The 20,297-nt window shown below is 42.6% G+C and overlaps 1 protein-coding gene across 1 annotated transcript in view; it reads right to left on the bottom strand.

Annotated features, from left to right (window-relative positions):
* Nucleotides 1–8,694: 8,694 nt before the first annotated feature.
* The window catches only part of CFAP58 (cilia and flagella associated protein 58), a 59,785-nt gene continuing 48,182 nt past the window's right edge, over nt 8,695–20,297 (bottom strand). The window contains exons 16-18 of the mRNA XM_026117438.2: nt 16,288–16,407; nt 14,143–14,276; nt 8,695–9,916 (exon numbers count right to left, since the gene is read on the bottom strand). Coding sequence (XP_025973223.2) covers nt 9,796–9,916; nt 14,143–14,276; nt 16,288–16,407 — 375 coding nt within the window. The 3' untranslated portion in view covers nt 8,695–9,795. The remainder of the gene's footprint in view (nt 9,917–14,142; nt 14,277–16,287; nt 16,408–20,297) is intronic.

Below are 20,297 nucleotides of genomic sequence, written 5' to 3'. Positions count from 1 at the left end.
AACAGAAGGGCAGATGCAGGCTGTGGCCTGGAAACCACATGTGGAGACACCTTCACATGGCCCATGCTCAGGGAGAAGGGGATGAAGTTACTTCACACTCAAGTTGGGGGTGTTTCAGCCTTTCACCCACCCAGAGGATCTCTGCTCCCAACACTCACCAGCTCTGAGGAACATTTGGCCAACAATACTTTGCTACATGGACTGTGCTTTAAATGACAATATTCCTGCTAGGAAATGCTGTTCACCAAATCCAGTCTTTTTTTTTTCCAAAAGTCAAATACACTATTAGAGGGTTTTCATTTTCCCCCCCACCCTTTTAAATTTTCTAGGATTTGAGATTCCCCCAGGCCAAATTTCACTAAACCACATTAAACTAATAGCCCCATAAAAGGCCCATTGCAAGAGGTAATTGGATTGCAAGACTTTCCCATAAAAAGCATAAAAAGGCTGCCAAAGGCGGTTTCCTAAGGTCAATTAGCTGGTGCTACTGGAGCTCACAGGGAAGCCAGTCTCAGTGCTCCACTTTATGGCATGTTTAATCAAAGCCCATGGGTTGCTCAACAAATCTGACCTCTTCAGGTGGGCTGGTGGGGGGGGGGGGGGGGAGAGAAGGGCAGCATGCTGCCAAGCAGCACACACCAGCTACCTGGCCAGCAGCTCCGCTAGCCCAGGAGGGGGATTCATCAGTGCGTGAACAGGGCTGCAAGCAGAGGTGATGGGGAAATGAGGCAGGTTACAGTGTCACAAGAGAGCAGGAGAAGTCGGTTTTCTCCGACGCCAGGAGACAGCACTGTAACACACTAGACAGACCACAGCACTTTTCTGTGCTGTGTCAGTTGAGTTTTAGCTCAGAATTTAGTGCTAAAGCTCTTGGGTTCCCCTCCCCACTGCCGGCAAAAAGACCTCTTCAACCCATCTCGCCCCTGCAGAGCACCAGAGGCAAAATAGCCACAGCCTCTGGCTTCTTATTCCCTCCAATTCAGCTTTTATCCAGATGTCTCACGTGCCTGGATGACAGCAGATCCCAGTCCCCATGGTGGCAGCAGCATGCGCCACCGCTTTCCCTACAGGCAGACCTTGGGCTGTTGGGATGCTCCAGCTTCAGGGCTGGAGGCAACCAAGGGCAAACTAGGCACAGGCATGTGCCTACAGGGAAACCAGAGCTGCCAGCACATGAAATAAAAGAGCATGAAGAAACCCAGGCCCCAGCTGCAAAACTTGGTCAAAGCCCAGCAGAAATCTGCTAGCTGCCAGAAGAGGAAACAGGCAAGAGAGATGAGCCAGTCAGCAGAGGGCCTGGATAGTTTGCTGCCAGCTCACACTAAAGCAGATAGAAAAATCAGTTATGCCTCAGCCCTGCAGTAAATTACAAGATGCATCCCTCGAGAGTGCAAGGTGAAGCTCTTGATCAGACAAGCAATGCTGGCGTGTAATTCCCCTTGATATTGCCTGATTTGAATGTTAGTGCCTGTGAGCAGTCCGTGATTGACAGCTCTGGAAACCACAGTCATCTGCTCCTGCCGAGAACAAGCGGAGCACACAGCCCCGACTGCACGGACTCCCTGCGCTCTGCCACTGCCATGGGGGGAGAGGCTGCTCTGCATCCACACGTGTGGCTGGGGAAGGAGGGAAGGAAGCTTCATCTAGCTCCTCCGTCCAGCCCTCACGCGCTCCACCAGAGCCAGGCATGCAGCAGCCAGCAAGTACTTTACGGAGACAATCTCCTACCCTGTATGAGATGGGCAAAACTCAGGTCCATCACCCAAAATGCAGCATCTCTGTGGGTCTGAGTCACATCCTCCTCAGCAGGGGCAGACTGCCAGTTTCTTACATCTCTGCCCTGAAGGAGCAGAGCAGTAGATGGGAAAGGGAACTGATACTAAGGAAGCATTTGAACATAGAAGAGATGCACATCCATCCTCCCTTGGCACCTCATCACCAGCAGGACCCATCGCAGCCAGATCCACCAGGAACCCCACCACAACCAGCGCCTCAACACTCTTGATGCAGAAGCATCTCAAATGCTCTTGAAGACATTCCTGAAATACACCCATCTAGAGCACTAGGCTGCTTATCTTGTATTACCTGACCATGAGTCAGTGATCAGCCTGGGAACAGGGCATGTGCCATCTACATATGATATAAATGCTAAAAGCTAGAGCAAAATCAGACTAAGATCCAGTGAGCACACATCATATTAAGAGCAAAGACAGAGTTGCACCCGATTAGATGTAAATTGGAAATACACTAAATCCTCAGCTAATGTACTCGAGCAGAGATCTGTTGACTTGGGTAACAGAAGTTGCTTAATTGCTCACTTCTTCCAGCTGATACATGAAGCTCTAACTTGTCTGTGGTACTGCATACAAATTAAAATGCATTTCAGCAACAAGATCTGTTCCAAAAAAAAAAAAAAAAAAAAAGCTCAAACAAGCAAAACCCAAACATAGATAGTTTTAAGGAATTTTGAGGATAACTCCTTGGCAAGAAAATTATTGAAAATCAGCCAAATTCAGGACTGGTGCAAGCATCAGGACCTAATGAATAGCTCACAACTAAGCAAATAAAAATGCAAGGCTACTAAAAAAGGGTGGTTTGAGGTATTTGATGTTTGCTTTTCTTTTTCCACTACAGCACCTGAATTAGCAAGGGACTTGGTAATTTGAGACACTTGTGCACACACAGTTAAGATAAAACTTCAGTGATGAGTTTTGCTAACCTGCCAGGAGAGAATACATCCTAATGATAACACAGAAATTGCAGGGGATGAGGCAGGATGAGGTAGTTCGGGTGGGGACTTGCAAATGGGAACATTTATTAGGGTCAGGCCCCCAAGCTCGCAGTGACATCCAGCCATGCCACGTGCCACCACACATGCTTCATGCAAAGGGGCAGCTAAAGGCTCGGTGCAGCTTTTGCAGAGCAGAAACAAGCAATTCTGAAGATGTTCCCAAAGTTGCAGGTTACCCCCCATCAGGAGAGAGACAGTAATTGAATGTGTGTTTGCTCCTAGCCTGCCCCAATTGCAAAGTAAAACAGGCTCATTGAAACTGCTGCTGTGGGCAGCTTTTCATCTGAAGTGACAAAGGGAGTTTAAGTGAACACGTTTTACTGTGCAATTGGGGCTGGTGGGGAACACACATGGGGCTGATCCCCACAGCCCTGTTGCCATGGGGTGACTGCTGGCATGATCATTTGCGATTACATGAACATCAAAGCAGTCCTAGAAAAAAAAACTGCTTTTTTCACAGGAGCTGGGCACAACAGTTCTGAAAAGCACTCTTTTTTGGACAAAACAGCTGCTTTTCTCCAGAATGGAAGGTGTTGACCAGTTTCTTTTTATTTGTTTGTAGGGAGAAATGGTTAATCACCTACATGACAACGCTGTTTGCAAATACGCCACTTTTTTAAAATCGTACTAGAACCTACAGACCCCAACAAGGCTTAGCCCTCAGTGCTACACCACTACACAAACATATCCTCTTTCTACAGGGACCATTGGAAAATTAAGAGATATTGACAAAAGTTACAAATACATACTTAACTTGAAGTGCATTAAAACCCCATGTAGAAATCCTCACTGCAGATTAAAATGGCTTTAAATTACTGCTGCTTCACCTTCTGCCTAGAAAGGGCCTTGGAAAATGGTTCTTACTGTGGAGAACTTGCAGTTTAAATAGTTAAGACCAGCAGAGTGCAGCATTATACCCACTTCACATCTGCGAAGGTTACTGGCAGCCCTGGAGAACTTGGGTCTTCCAAGGTCCAGCCTGCAAAAACCAGATCCTTCAAAGCAACCTTTGTACCCTCTCTTCTCTCTGGATGTTAGGTAGACTGACATTCTCCAGAGAAAAACACACACCCACACACCTGCAAAATAACAGAGTAACAAAGACCACTACTGATCTTGGATTTACAGCGAGCTGAGCAAGACTGCCCTCAGAGCCAGCACAGGGTGTTTGACCAAGAAACTCCTGGCTTGGCAGGGGAGAGTTGTGGCAGCCACGGCAAGGTCGGTCTGCCCAGCCTTTTATCATCTCTGGGAGATGGAGTACCTTCCTGTCACCTTGAAGGCACTCAGGCTATTGCACAAGGATCCCCAACTGAAAGGCCACAAATACACCTGGTTAAGGAAGCGCTTCAGAGCACTTGTATGTCATTTTCCCATGACATACAGGTTTGGGGTCATCTGTGCCCTCTTGCAAGAGGCACTGGATGAGGTGAGCACAGCACAAGCCGGCCAGGAAGCAAAGAGACTAGGAGCCACAGGAGCAAGTAGAGCACATGCTGTTAGACACACAAAGGCACTGAGAATCCCAATTCCTCACAAAATCCAAGTCCAAAACCACCTTTATGTAACTGGCCCCACTGAAGCCTTAGCACTGACAACATAAGATCTGAACCAGGCTCTGTTCACAAAAGCACACGCACAGGTAGCAAGCAAGCATGAGGTGGTCATGCAGCTCAGAGCTCTCCGATACAGCTTGAGATGCTTGAGTTTTAAGCCCCAGCTCTAAGGAGCAGACAGCAGCCAACCTGCGGAGGAGGGCAATAGCTGATGCTGCACATCCCAGCCCTGAAGCAAGATACAACAGCCTCAGAAACACACTGCTGCTAGCCAAAGCTGCAGCATGAAGGCAAAGCTTTCCTTCCCTCCATGTCAGAGCACTCGATCTCCTCCTCCGATAGCATTCCATTTACCCTAAAAATCAACAGCCTTTCCCCTGGGCATGCTGTTTGTGTTCACCTGGTGCCCAGCTAAGACCCTGCAGAGAAGTCCACCAGCAGGCTGTGAGAGGAGGAGAGGGCAGCCCAGCACCCTGCGCTCCCCCAGGGAGTGAGCGGGGGGAGAGGTGGGATCTTGGCACCCAGCATACCAGGAGCATGAGCCCGTTTCAGTTGTGGAGAGGCTCTCCTATAGCCCTACTCATACAGGGCTGTCTGAGCAATTCTGCACACCTGTGAGGAGGCATATAAACCCACATAAGTCAGCAGAAGGATTAACAGAAAGTATATGGGTTCAATAAACCTCCTTAGCTGCTCCAGTTCAGGCAGAAACCAAGCTGAGGGGTAATGATGAACAGACAGAGGGGAGAAGAGAGGCCTCAGTGCTCCAAAACTGAGTGCCAACACAGTGTGTCCCCTCTCTGGGCTTCAGGTCTGGGTTGGCACTGTCACAATAGAGCTGTGAAGTGGCAGTCCCATTGCCCACCACAGACCTGACAGCAGCTGCTGAAGCTTCCTTGACCTTGTGGTAGGTGTATGTGAGCTCTTACTGCAGGAGAAGGAAATCAAAGGGGTGCCTTGGTCAGGGACAGTTTGGTCCCACATTTGTGACACCTGAACAAGGGGTCAGAGAGCCCAGCATCTCCCAGTAGGAAGCTGACAGCTAATGTTATAAGAAAGAGCTGGAAAACTAGGTCCCTTATAACACCATAGGACCAGATTCTGACACCCTTCACATACTGAATAGCATAGGTAGCCAGGCTAATCTGTGCAGGGCTGCTTAAAAAGTACATGAGCAGAAAGGAGCATCAAAATCAACCTACTGCTTTTAGAAACAAACTAAAAATATTCTCCACTAGAAGAGAACACACAACAGCTAAACCACCTGCTGGGAAAAATAATACTCAATTACTGAAGTACCTAAATACAAGTGGACATGATTTAGATACTCTAATTTAGGTAAAGACAGTTGGGACCAGCCAGCTTTCTGGAAGTATGCCATTAACTTTTCAGAAGCAGGAGCCTGCTGGTTTTGCTGCCTGGCTTCTCTTTCTGACTCTCCCACTAACTCAACCCACTGGTAATTTCATATTGGGCAAGGTGGGGGTGGAGTAAATTAAGGCTCTATTTCTCTCTGTTATCCACCCTGCAACTACTCTGGGGTGCAATAATTTCACTGTGGTACAAGAATGTGAAACAGCAGCCTGAGACCTAGCACACTGCATGGAGGCTTACACAGCTACTGCAACCCCCCCACAAGAAGTCAAGACACACAATCAAGTACCTCTGCAGGGGCTTCTTGCCTGGGGTAGCCAGGAGGGATCTTCTCTTTCAGCTGAGCTTTCACCACCTTGAATCACCTTTCCTGTAGTCTGTTCCTTTCCAGTCATGCAGCAGCTCACTCTTCTAGGCTACATAGCAGGTGATATTAAAGCTGCTTTTCTGCCCTGCCATTAGGGTACAGCAAGGGCTGGCAGATCCCTGCAGACCAGGGAGCCAGCAGGTCACCCAGGCAAGGCAAACAGGACAGACTGGAGAGAGCAGTCAAGCTCAACCAAGAGTCCAGATCATGAAGGACCCCTGCAAGGCTGGGTTGGGAGCAGCAGGGCCCATGGCCAGGCAGGGCTGCAGCAGAGCTGGAGACCAGCACTACCACAGGGTTGCTGGGAAGGGTGGGGTGGCTCAGGCTGGGCTGAAATAGGTTGGGGAGGCTCCAGGTGAGGCCAATCAGGGCCATTAAGGTCTGTTAGCACCCTCAGGGCCCAACACCTGCTGCTCCCTTCACCCTTCTGAAATCTCTTGTAAAATGTCTCATTTGCAGGTATCAAGTACTCACCCCTTTCTTCAGCCTCCAAATTCTGCCCTGGTGTGTTTGTAGCTCTTAACGTTATAAAGCCTGAGTTGTAACCTGCTTTTTACTGCTGTTGATTTAAAGGGTTCCCAGATTTACACCTGCAGACCATGTTATCAGCTGTGCAGTATGTGCTGCTATTGTTCTGAATTCATAAAGCAGGGTGTAAATTAAGGGCTGGATCCTTGTGCCATGTGCTTCAGTAGCTAATGGACAATCACAAAAAGGCCATGCTCTGCACTTAAAACGTGATAGTTCAGTGTACAGTGCCTTGTTTGGGTCCTGCTCATACATATGATGAATACAGACCTAGCAGACAAGATCAGAGCTTAAGTTATATGGGAAGTTACTTAAAACATTGCCTATATGTTGTAAGAACTCTGAGAATAAACAATATTATACACCCTGCTCACTGAAAGAGGATCCAGGAGAGATTTACTATGCAAGCTCCTACAGCTGCAATCCAAACCCATTAAAGTGAAGAAAGATTCCTTCTGACCTAAGTGCCATGGATCACCGCCCTTTGTCTCCATCTTTTTGCATGTCTTACAGGAATGAGAAGTTAAAGACATGCTTACTACTTCTAGGCTTACATCTTGCACAAACTGGAATTCAATTAACATTATTCTGCAACACAACTTCGAGAAGCACTTCAGAACTGCTGCTCACAATACAGAAGTGACTGAACAAATGATAGTTTCATTAATGCTCTGCCTTTCCCTGCTGTGCAAGCCAAATCCTTGAACACTAAAAGCACCTCAGCATCAGCTGGGTTCACAGACATCTACAGTGATTTTTCAAGTTCCTTCCTTGACTTTTATAGAGTGGATGGGGGAAGGGATTTGTTGTGCTTTAATCCATTCTACTACGTGAACTCAGAAATGGTTTGACTCACTAGTACTGTAAATTAAGCCAGCTGCAGTTATTCAATTCCTGATTATGCTAAAAGTTACTAGCAATAATTCGATAACCGTATTTTCTCATTTGGAGTTTTTTTTCAACTTAACATGTGAATTCAGCTTCTCTGGAAGTGAATAAAAAATGCAATAAGACTGGAGACAGTAGCCAGCACATTTTAAACTGGAAGCCTGAAGGTGTGGATGACCACACTAACAGCTCCTGCGCTTCGTAGGTGACATTTACTGCATTTGCTTCCCAGGACTGCAGACTGGAAGAGCACTTTGTATGAAATAACCACAATTCTCCGCACTTCTCCGTGTTTTTCTAATCTAAGAAGACTAAGTGCTTTTTAGACAGGGGTGAATTCATCTTTGCAAGTCCTTAGTCAAATATTATCACACCCATTTTAGAAACTGGAAAACTCAGGCCAAGAATTATCTAGGGCAGGAGCATCTTACTTTAAAAATAGCCCAATCTATGCAATGGAAACTACTATTAAATACATATAAATATGGAAGAAGCTGTTTTATTAGTGCATTCATAAAAATATAGGCAATTAGGGAACAGATTCCATTTGCTTGGCTTTGCTCCCTAGGCTGTGACCACTGTAACACTTTGTCTTCTAAATCCTGATATCAAACAGATGGAAAGATGTACATAGACTTGAATTATCCCTGGGTTAAGTTAGGGAATATGCTATATAGTTCAGAGTGTAATAAATAAGTTGTTTCTCTACAGTGTGATAGTATTCTGTGAGTCTAACGGTGCCTCTCCTATTCACATGCATTAAGAAATGTGCCTTTGCCAATTTATTTCAGTACAAATTACTTCCTAGGATCAGTAAGCACAGCAGAGTCCAGCTCCATGCTGGATACTCAGAACCTTAACAAAGACCTTCTTCTAAAAGCCTCAGCTAAAATTTACTTGGGATCCCCTCAAACTTCAGTGTCCAGGTCAGTTAGTCTGATTTTACTGTGACTGAATTACTGTAACTATAAGGACATGTCATGCTCACAAAAGACACGATTCAGACAGCATAACTGCCCTAAAATGATAACTTCAGCATAATACATTTGACAGTGAAAGAGCAATAATAGCATTTGGGGAACAAAAGAAAAATACAACAAATCTGATGACTAAGTGTTCCAGTCCCTGATGTAAAAGCAAAGTAGATCCCTGTCGTATTTAACTTGATTCCTCTGAATTAAACACTTCCATTAAAAGTTTCCCAAAGTAGCTTTAATATTTAATTATGCATTCCACCAAAGGAAAGATCAAAATCTTTGCAAAGGGTTTTTTGTGCATGTGAAATATTTATCAGCACATCTCTTTGGACAAGTATTTTTATCCCCCAGGCTGGGAAAGAGCTTCCGTGTACAAATCAGTTTCAAAACATTTTATTTTACAGCTAGAAAGTTTTCTATACTTCAGAACCTCATGCAGTGACTTTGTTATTTCACTTGTTAATGAATGATAATTAAATCTCTTTTGGCTGAAGAGGTTGGAGGGCTCCTGCTGTATTACAAAAACAATTTCTGAAAGTTACAAAAATGCCCAAGTGCCTAGAAAATAGAGTAAAGTTTGCAATGTTTTGAGTCCAGGTTTCAATCAGGAGGATTTATAGGGGAGAACAGCATGTTCCAGACAGTGTGTATAATCTCCCCAGTTGAACAGACATAATTATGTCACTTTGTGTCTATCAGAGTAAACAGAATCGCATTCTCAATAATGTACATTGTGGCCACAAACTTCCTTGATCTTACTAACAACTGTAGCAAATACTGAATAAACCAAATTATATGCTACCGGCACAAAGGGCTGCTACATGCGCACATCTAAGTAAAGAGCTGTCAATCTTGGATTTGCTCAGTAGGCTCAGGAACACCTGGTTATTAATTTTTCCTCTTTTCTGTTTTCTCATTCCTTTTAGATGCTTTGAGTCAGAGATATATGGAGCAAGTGTTTGCAACAGAGGTAGATAAAGGGTAAGTAACTCTACATATTAAGGCATTTTGCGGTGTTACAATGCTACATAAAGAGATACAGTATTGAAGAAGAAATACCAGCATGGGTTCCACCATACAGCTCCACCAGTGCAGGCTTCTGCTGGCATTATACAGGCAGAATTTGGTCCACAGTGGGTAAACCAAAATTACATGAATTCTACTATCAAATGCCTTTTGCTGAAGGCACTACAGTGATTTCAGAGGGAAAGATGATTTTGGATTACTTTTTAAATTATAATTTTGCAAACATCACAATACAAATAGAGTTTAGCAAGGAACTGGGAGAGTGAATGCAACAAGATGAGTCCGTTCCTAAGCTGTAACATCGGGAAGGGGTCTGCTGAGAGCAAAGCCCCCTCCAGTGAAGCGAGGAACATCAGGTCTGTGCCTTGGAAACTCAGACTCCGTGTCAGTCAAGGATCGTTCCTTCTCCCTTGAAACAGAAACAAAGAAAAGGAAAAAAAATATTTTTCATTCCAGCTGCCCTGTGATGTTTAGAAACTAAGGAAATCCGTGTCCTCCAAAGTTTCTTTGATGCAACCACGTAACTAGAGATCATTAAAAATTTGTTGATTAAAACCTGTTAGGCTAAACCACCAAGACTAGGTGTCTGTTTGGATCTAATTACAAGACTGCTGATGTTTTTTGAAATTATTAAAAATCAGAAACAAATGAGCTCTCTTAATGCTAGTCCCCAAAATGGTCAGAGCACCTCATTAGAACAAGTTTGTGCATGAGCTCCCTGACTTCAGATTTCTAATCATCATCCCATTCTGGCAAGTATACGTTTGTTTTCAAACAAACAGCTACATTCATCAAAGGCGCAATGGGGAGATATTTTTCCTTTGTTGAATTTTAATGAATAAATACTGTTATCTGTCTTCACATTTTAACAAAGTTCTAGTGATAATTATTCTGCCTGCTACATTTGCAGAAAACTAACACGGTGCTGTGTGTGCACTGATAGCCCCAGGAACCTGCTCTGTCTGAGGACCCAGGAGGGCTTGAATTTGGTGGCCTTAAGAGAACAGAACAAGGGGTCGCGGTTTCCTCTCTAATGAGGTTGGTGAGGTAAGTACAGCAGAACAAATATAAAGCACAGTATTTCAAACTTGCTGTGATATACCTGGAGGTTTCAGAGCTAGGTCTTCAGATATTTATAATTAACCAAGTGGGGTTTATGAAGTACCAGTTTATCATAACAGTAGTGATCTCAAGGCTTTACAAAGGAGGTCAGTACCATTACTTTTATTTTACAGGCATTGGGACTGAGACACAAACGTGAGTGCAACTAGGCTTTTGTAAAATCTAGTCTTGACTGATTAGCATCCTCAGTCCCTCATAGGGGAATAGAAAAGACTTCCTAGAATCCGTGTTTTTCAGTTTGTCCCTCAATATTACCATCTAGGGGGGAGGGAAGGAAGCTCAGAGAAACCCTATATGATGACTAGCTGTGCAAGATGGCTCAGATAAACTTAAACATAAAAACCATTTGTAAATGTTTTAAATGATACCAGTGTAGCACTAATGGAAGTGCCAGCTGACAGGACTAAGAAATACCATGCTACATTTAGACAGCTCATCCCATCCCACCACTGGACTTCCAACTTTGGGGAGAGAAAGGGGTCCAGAGTCCCTGCTCATTCTGGCACCAGGCTTCCATGTAGAGAGCCCACAGAGGTGCTCACAGGTACAGAAAAACTTGTGCAGCAGAACTGATACACATTATGCAGAATTAACGTGCAAGCAGCCAGGTGCAAAACCTCTCAGCTACTACTGACATTATTCAGTACAGTTATTTACATGAGTTGGGCTGAAGCATCAGGTCTCTGGTGCAGATTTTTGCTAGCTTCATATTTTCTTACCAATCCTTACCAGGATCAAACTGACATGCAGGTGCTAGAGGCAACTAGGAAAAATAATGAAGCAGAAAGGGAGCAAGAAGCAGAAGGAGAGAATGGGGAGAGCGAGGAAAAGAGTGCCAAAGCATCTGGGAAAGTCGACATTCAGAATCAGAGAGCAGAAAAATAGGATTCCAAATTCACAAGCAAAATTTCAAACACTGGATTTTCAGCTTGAACCCAAAACAAAGCTAAATTCCTGTTGCCACTTCTTATATTCCTTCAGCATCCCATGGAAAACTGCATTAGTGCAGTATCAAGACTTTAAATCACAAACCAGAACTGTCTTCTGTGAATCAATAAAAGCTTTAGATGATACCTTTGTGTGAGGTTATCTGAGTATAAATTCTCTTTCATACCAGCGTAGTCAATAATGCTGCTAACGCTGTTGTCCTTACAGGATCCTCTTTTTACCAGCAAAACCAGCCACATTTATTTCAGACACGGTGTTAACATTAGCCAGCATGATAGAGACCAAGTCAGTGGTTACCTGTCATTTGGGATTAAGAACAACCTGAAATTATAAGGATCAAACAGCCCTGGCTCTCCGGCTAGCGTCCACACACCAGGCTTTCCCTTTACAGCACAGCCTGAGGCTGTGAACAGTGCAGAATGGCTGCACATCAGGGGTGAAAGACTCCTTGGGGAAGGGTCTGGACGCAGAACTGGCTCTCTCTGTTGCAGAAAGCAGATGAAATGCCATGCATAGAAAGCAGTTTGGAGAGAGGCGACTGCAGAACATGGTTGTTTCTGTTCCACTGCTGCTGGGCAACACAAACAGGAGTCTAGAGACTAGAGAAGTTGCAGTTATCTGGGACTGATGTGCCGAGTTATGTCTTGGGAGGTAGATATCCTCTAAAGCAGGATGTGGCCTAACAGATCTGTCTGGGGAACAGCACAGTGACGGATAGCTCAGAGCACAAGCCCAGCACCTGGCTGGCTCTTGACTGTCACACACAGAGCAGAAGTGTGAGCCAGGGCTCAGGGTACAGTGCTGGTAGCTTCTGAGCCAGCGGTGGGGGTAAGGAGGTGCCATGGTCCTGAAGAAGCATCACCAACATTATGTAGATATATTTCCAAAACACAGGTGTCACAAAGAGGTCATGCTCATACGACTGCAACCATGCCTGCCGACAAGCAGAACAACCCGTCAAACTGAACTAAAGGCAGAGATACCTACCCTGAACCTATAAACAGTGTGGCAAGCCTGGCACTAACTGACCCACACCAGGAAATTCCACTCAGTGTGGATGATTAACAGACCCAAGTTCAACCACTGTGATCTTACACAATATTTTTGGTTTTTTTTAAAGCACCTATGTCCCCAACAAGGTGTTTTATTCAATAATTATGACAGGAATTAATTTAGGTATGATATAACAACAAAATATTGGTGAATTTCTTCTCATCAGGTGAACAGAAAAAAACATGAAGCCAGGATTCAAAGGCAAACATTAAAACGATTGTGAAGAGGATACTTAGCTGCTGGAAATGGATTACCAGACATTATGGTAGCCTCATGTATTGATCCTAGAGCTCCAGGAAGGCCATTAGCACTGCACAGTTGTTGCTAACTCCAAACATCAAGGTAACCTTACGCAATTTGCAGATGGACAAAGGTCACTGTTTATCACTGACTATTTTGCTAATTCAGTCATCAAAACTGCTGGCTAAAATATGATTAAGAAAGAAATGGATAGAGGCAGATTTGAATTACATTCAGCAACACACAGAGCTGTGGTTCTTGGTGCGTATGAGGAAGGGACAGGCTGAGGAAGCAAAGGAGTGGAAAGACAAAAGGTATACACAGAAAAAAAGGGTAACAAATCATATCAGCTGACTGCAGAAATCTGAGAAAATTTTCTTTAAAAGGAAAAGTCAAATAACTCCATTTTCCAAAGTGACTAGTAATTTTGGTGGCCCAGACTAGAAATACATTATCAGAATAGTCTCATCTCTCAGACTCTTCAAATTAGGTCACTTTAATGGATCACAAGTTGAGTAACTAAGATCCTAGTCATTTTCTTGTAACTGAGAGAAGGAGCTGAATGCTCAGCTGTGGACTGAGAGTGACAGGGAGGTGCCATCAAACTTCCATTTGTTAAAGGAGAGACAAAAACTTCCTATAGGGAAGTTCTTACACTCTCCCTTCGAATGAGCAGGAAGTCTGACAAAGCCAGACTACAGGCACTGCCCACTTTCCTCCCAGCCTAGGAAGAAAATAAGAAGTAGATGGGGAATGCCCATCTCCTCTGCAACCACTGGCAATGATATCCAACCTCAGAAGGGGATACTCATCGGTTCCAGTGATGATATTATTCTTACATTAGGATTATGTAGTTGCCACCTGAAAAAGGTTATCCCCCCATATAAGGTGCTTCACTTTAATAAGGTATTTCATATTAATACTAACTTGCATAACGCATTGAGATCCTTATGTTTGAGGATCTCCCATTAGATGTAAGAGACCAGACACTATTCTGTGTCCTCTGGGCACCATCTCATTGGCATGAATAATTTAACTGGACTGTACAACATGTCAGACACAGCAACATTGCTGCTGTATGTTTTTGTCCTGACTAAGGTAAATCTAAACAAGACTGAAGTAATATGAAGGGAAACATTCAGGAAAATTAGACAATAAAATTATATTACCTCAGTCAAATTTGGCTGCTTTCTGATCAACAGGGTAACAGAGAGTCTAAAAAATCAGGCTTATGCAGAGAGATGGATAGATAAAATTGTTATTGCCCCATACCTGGCCTGTTGTTCCTTGCGTTTCTGAGCCAGGTATTTCTTTTTCACATTCAGAAGCTCTTTGGCAAGTCTTTCAATTTCGTATTTGTATTCTTGGCTCTGTGATTCATACATATTCAGTTCTGAAGACAAAACCTAACAAATGAAAGGCAAAAAGCAGAAGCAGAAGATGTTAGTTTCACATACAGGTAAGTTTTACAAGCACTTCTTCCTTTCTCATTCAACCATATAACCATCATCTCATCATGATGTTTCATTTGACCACCTCTGCCCCTCTAAGGACAGTTTACAAAACTAAGGCTATGCCATTTAACTACCATAAAACAGGTAAAATATACCTATGCATCACTGGAATAGTTTTACTAATACATATATTAGCTCTTAATATTCTGGGACACAAATCTAGATGAAAAAACAAAATTAAAGGCTTAAAAAATAATAAGGCAGGAACTTTAAAAAGGTGTGGGTGTTCATTTTTAACAAGTAATGTTTTCCTAGCATTTCAACATCTTGATTTTGCATTTCTGATGTAAATAATTTACAACAGTGAAGGCAAAGTAATGGCAGATTTGCACAGTTTGAAGAAAACTGTGGTATTTAAAATGAAAGTTCTCCAGTATAACAAGACAGAATTGAAAGTTATGATGTATAATGTGAACTGGATATTTCAAAATGCCTTAAATGCCTGCAATGGAATTAGAGTTGTGCTTTCTCTCTTTTACCAGCTAAGGAAGAGGCTACCAGTGTCTAGACTTCCAACGAATAGAGCAACTATTACTGAGAAATCTTTCCACCATCTGCCTTTCTGATCATTATTAGTGTTTCTAACTGATGGTCAATTTCATAAGTATATGAAAAGTCACCATGTTCTACAGCATTAATTTACAGCTTTTGTACCCCCTTTCTGAACCATCTTGCATACTTGTTTCATGCAGACATTGTGAGACCTGCCTGTATGAAAGCAAACTGAAACTTTACTAATGGGTTTTATTCACAGGGAATTTTATCTGAAGTAATTAAATCCACACAGGCAAAGTCATTTCAGTCAGGGCAAATCTGAATACAGTGCTGCTTCCATGTGAATCAATAAACTTTAAAGAGAATAGGAGCATGCATAGTGTACTCTCCTGCTTTAAGAAGGAAAATAACTTGACCTGGCACCATAGAATGACATGCACACCAGTACACTACAGCATACTGTGCCTGAAATACACAGTAGCAATTTACTGCATTAAGGACAAATGGGAACTGTATGGAAAACTTCAAATCACATTCAGTTTAGCTACATTTTGGCTTCTATTTTACATTTTGTACATTGCTTTTCTCTTCCGTGGAAAGCTAAGAAGATTTGCATAACAGGCTCTTTGTTTCCGAAGGGCCCATCTGCTCCTGCATTTTTTTCCTCATGGTTAGTATAGATATGATTATGATGCAGTGAACAGAAGATGATGACTTCAACAGAGAAAGGAGCTGTAAAAGCAGACGAACTCCTGGGGAGAGCGATCTTTCATGCAGACAAGAATGAGAAAAGACCAACTCATTCTATCACAGAATCACTTCTTCATATCATGCTTTCAAAGTTTTCCATAAGGTTCCTTCAGAATCAGGAAATCCTCCCTCTGGGGACAAGGGGTTAGTACAGGTTACTCCTGCTGCCCCTGTAAAAGGCTGCAAGTCTAATACTTGTGTATGTGTTGCAGAATAACAAGAATTTAAGACCAGTTTCTCAATATATTTCTACTAGCTTGTTAAAAGAAAATGAAATGGTTTTGATTTGCTCATTACAAGATCTTAATAATTTAAGAAAAGGGAAGGAGAATAAGCCCAACAGAAAACTGATTGTGTCCCTGAATATGCATTGACAAAGTGCATTCACAGCAATATGCTGCACATTAATACTCTAATAAGACTTTTTTTCTCTTTTTTTAATGAAACAAACAAACATTATGTGACAAAAAGCTATTCTACCACCATTGGTTCTCCCTAGGGGAGAATGCAGTATTAACCTTATTTTCCTGATCTAATATGCTAAGGCATGCGCATCAGTCACTGGAAGTCTTCTTAAAGCCTAGCTCTCCAGGATCACCAAGCATATAACTCTGCAAGGCCGGCAGCCTCTTGGCCAGAGACAGAGGGCATCTCTTACTTTCAGCTGTTTTGTCTTCTCTCGGAGGGTGTGCCGGTAGAGCTGCAACTGCTCTGCTGCTTCAGGCCCAGGCTGTCGGGCCAAGACATGCTTCAATTCCACATATAGCTTTTCCTTTTCCTAAAAAAAAGAAGGAAGGAAAAGCACACATAAATGCTCTCACTTGAAACTACTACAGCAGCAGCACAACCTGCGATGAAATCAACCTCACTCAAGAATGCAACTAAATCAGGAAGATATTTGCAGAAACAAATCTGCCTGTGTGTCAGTCTTTCCTCGCTAGCCATAAGGTATTTAAAGTTGTTGTGATAGCAGTGGGAGAGCTCATTAAGAGAAACATCCAGCTAGTTTGAACAACGTATGAAATCCTCTTAAACTCTGTCTTCAGTGAGCATGCTTTACCACAGAGAACATAAAACAGTTACTGGAAAAGTATCCAGGGTGGGAAACTAATTACTAGTAACAGCGTTTATTATAATCTTTCTTTGCATGAGCCACATTGCCTTCTATTAAGGATCACAGCTCCATCCAACAGGAAATGACCAGACTGCAGAAATCTCAGCAAGGACTGTACAAAAAAATCACTCCTTCCAAACAGAATTCAGCAAAGCACATAAATATACACACATGCATACATGTGTATATAAATGTATATATACACACACATATAAACCCTTCACTTTAACTGAAGGGGCCCTGGGACAGGGGAGGGAAGGACAAATAATAACAACTACGACTAGCATCACTATCAGCAAATAATTTCTGTGTGGCATGTCTGCTCTTCCTTCATGTTAGAGTACAATACTTGGGGGACTTGGGTATAACCATTCCCGAATGGAAAACACACAGTGGACCAACTTGCAGACTTCTGTATTGAAAGACTGCTTTCAACTGTGTTTTGAGGATGTCCTTTTCTTTTGACTTAGGAATAAAGCACTGAACAAAGCCATTCTCACAGCTTTGCACATTTCAATATTTTTATCATCTACTCTGCCAGATTAAGACTGTTATTATTTAACATTATTTAGTAAGATCATAGTGGTACCCAGACAGCTCGAAGTGAAAAGGAGTTGACTAGAAGTCGGGCATGCAGACAAAAGACCTGAGAAGTTTTAACTGAAGAGGACAAAAATGACAAGTAAGAGGTAGGATATGTGGTTATTTACACTGGCTTTGGCAAAACAGTGTTTTGCTGACTTTCTTGGAAGCTCTGTCTGCAACGCTTACCACAGAACTCCCTGTTGCTGCGGGAAAAGGAGCCATAACGATGGTCATACAATGCTGCATTTGACTTTGCTCAGTGGTTGAGCCAGCATTTTCAAAAATGACTTGTTATTTTGAACATGTAAAATCCTGGGTGTCTGATCTGCAACAGCATAAAGAGTCCACAGTTTTCAGACCTTAGCACTTTCTGAAAATCACACACTGAACAGTCACAAGTTGGGGACCCAAAAAATGGAAGCACTTCAAATTACGAATCACTTTTGCAAACATTTCCCTCAAATTCTGAATATTGCTGGGGGTTAACCCCTTATAAATGCAGTGCATTTCTTCACAGTTCATCTTCAGAGTAATCAAGAGACCTCCTGAGACTCAGACTGCAGTCTGCATTGTGACAAAAATTAAACTGAGAATTCATTCTCAGTGGAGAGGTGTTACATCACTATAACTGGCTTCTACTAAAACCTTCTATTCATGTGGGTGCAAGGTTTTGCTGCAAGTTAAAAGCAACATCATATGAAAAATCTGCCTTCTAAAAATGTGTCCGGTCAGTATTAACATTCTACCCCTGAATGTATAGCAGATTTGTATTTTGGAAGAGTGCACTGGTAATTTGGATAAATATGGAGCAGTTGATGGATTGAAGGTCTTATGTGCAATTGTTTTCCAGTTTATTTCTCTCCTAACCCTCTACAAGGGCCAACCGAGCTCTTCAAACATTGTGCAATGGTGTGTATAATAACCCCATTTAGAGACAAAGCATGCAATTCTATTATAAGGAGTATCTATCTTATGCAACACAGACTCGTTAGCTGTCCAACATATATTGTCTCCATAATCCAGCAGAGGCAGAACCAGCTGTCTTATAAGGCGTATCCTGTCCTTCCTTGCTAAGCACTGTCCATCTCTTGTAAATCTAGTCAATTAATATGCCACTGGGTTAGAAGCACCATATGTCAGCAAAACATTGAAAGTAAACCATGGATATTTAATTCTGTCCTCATCAGCAGAAGCTTGTATTCACAGGTTGGCATTTTCTATAATCTCTGACATTTTACCCCAGGATGCAAAAAAATCTGACTTGCATGTCACATATTACAGTATTTACCTTTAAAATGAATTTTAAAACAGCATCCACAAGAGTATATGTAAGGTGCACACAATACTATCAGCAAAAAGGCATTGCTTAAACCAGGTACTTTTACCTCCACACACATAAAAATCATAAAATCAGGAATGTCTGGCAAAAAAAGCAAAAAATAAAAGAGAAAAAATTTTGGCTTCTGCAATACTTCGGCTATACTGGAAGGACAGACAAGCTGTGCAATGTGCTTTACATGCAGATCTCTCATAAATATCCAGCTATCACCTAGAGCTTGGGATGTGTGGAAGGAAGGACCTGCAGTGTGGTCTGACATGTGAGATGTATTCAAAGAAACATTGCTTTCAGTTGTAGTATGTAGACTAATATCCCCAGAAGATGGATCTATGTTGCTTTTTGGAAACAAATAAAATGCTTGTGCATTCTTTAAAACGTCTGAGAGAATCAAGTAGGGATAGATGGAAAGAATGTATCCTGGCACTGACCAGAAAGTCATAAGCTAGCAATGAAGACCAGTGCTGTAGCAGTAAATAAAAAACAAGCAGGTAAGCTTGCCTGTTTGGTATCTATTGGAAATTAGTGAACACTGTTTTGTCCAAAGTAGAAGTTGGTAGACTACATCCATTTGTATTGGTGGCTATGCAAACAGTTTTGGAGTATATGCTATGTGAAATCCTACAGCCATTGCACAGGAGTAAGTCAAACCATTATAGCATGTGTAAGACTGGTTTCCTTGACATGTCCCAAATTGCCTCCCTTCACACACACCCCCACCCTCGTGCCACACTGCAATCACAACACAGATATTGTCAGAATTACAGGTTCTTGAGGTGAAAAGAACCTCAAGTGGCAAAAACACTAAGACGCATTATCCTTCTTCTTGAGGACATGAAAGAAGATTCATCAGATCCCTCTATAACTCCAATTTCATCAATTTTAAGCTTTCATTGGTAAGAAGGATGTGCATTTCTGCAGATTAAGTCTGAGTCAATACCAAAACTTTTTATGTGATCCTTCCTATGGTAAAATTCCCATTGAACTCAGCAGGTGTATGACTGTACGACTGAGCCCATAATTTCAACAAGCTGGATTGGTTTATGACATAAACTAAGCCAAGTCTATGGTGGAGGGATGAGGGTATATTCATTTTGTGTGTGCAGTGCACACTGGGAGACTCAGATTGAGGGTTACAGTCAAATCTCAGGCATTCCAAAGAGAAATTCAGTGCCTCTGCGAATATCTGTTGTATATGTTCTGTAAATAAAACTCTACATTATTTTTAGAACAGCCCTGCCTGTCTTAGATTTGTTTTCCAGGGGAGCTCTGAGGAGCCCACAGATCTGCCTTTAGGCTAGGCCATGACAGTATGTTTCTATGCCTCTAAGTCTCTCTCTCATTAATTCTGTGGGGGCTTTTTGTTGTTTTCCCCTAAATTTAACTAGCTGCTGTCTCAGTCACAATCCTGAGTTTGTCTGGTCTGCTTGCTATGCAGCAAATTGAGAAAAATCATTTTTTTCTGTAGAGGACTGGCTGGTGTTTGGCAAATTTCAAGGCATTGATTCTTCAGGACTCCATGGTCACAAGTTTGCTCAGTCTACAACAGGAAGAATCACTTTTGCAAGCAGAACTCAACTTCAAAAAAAGCTATTGCTGCTGACGAGCACAGCCCAGTTTGCTCATTCTTCCC

Source organism: Dromaius novaehollandiae, chromosome 6, assembly GCF_036370855.1.
Source record: "Dromaius novaehollandiae isolate bDroNov1 chromosome 6, bDroNov1.hap1, whole genome shotgun sequence".
Lineage (NCBI taxonomy): Eukaryota > Metazoa > Chordata > Aves > Casuariiformes > Dromaiidae > Dromaius > Dromaius novaehollandiae.
This window is presented reverse-complemented; position numbering and strand designations above follow the sequence as displayed.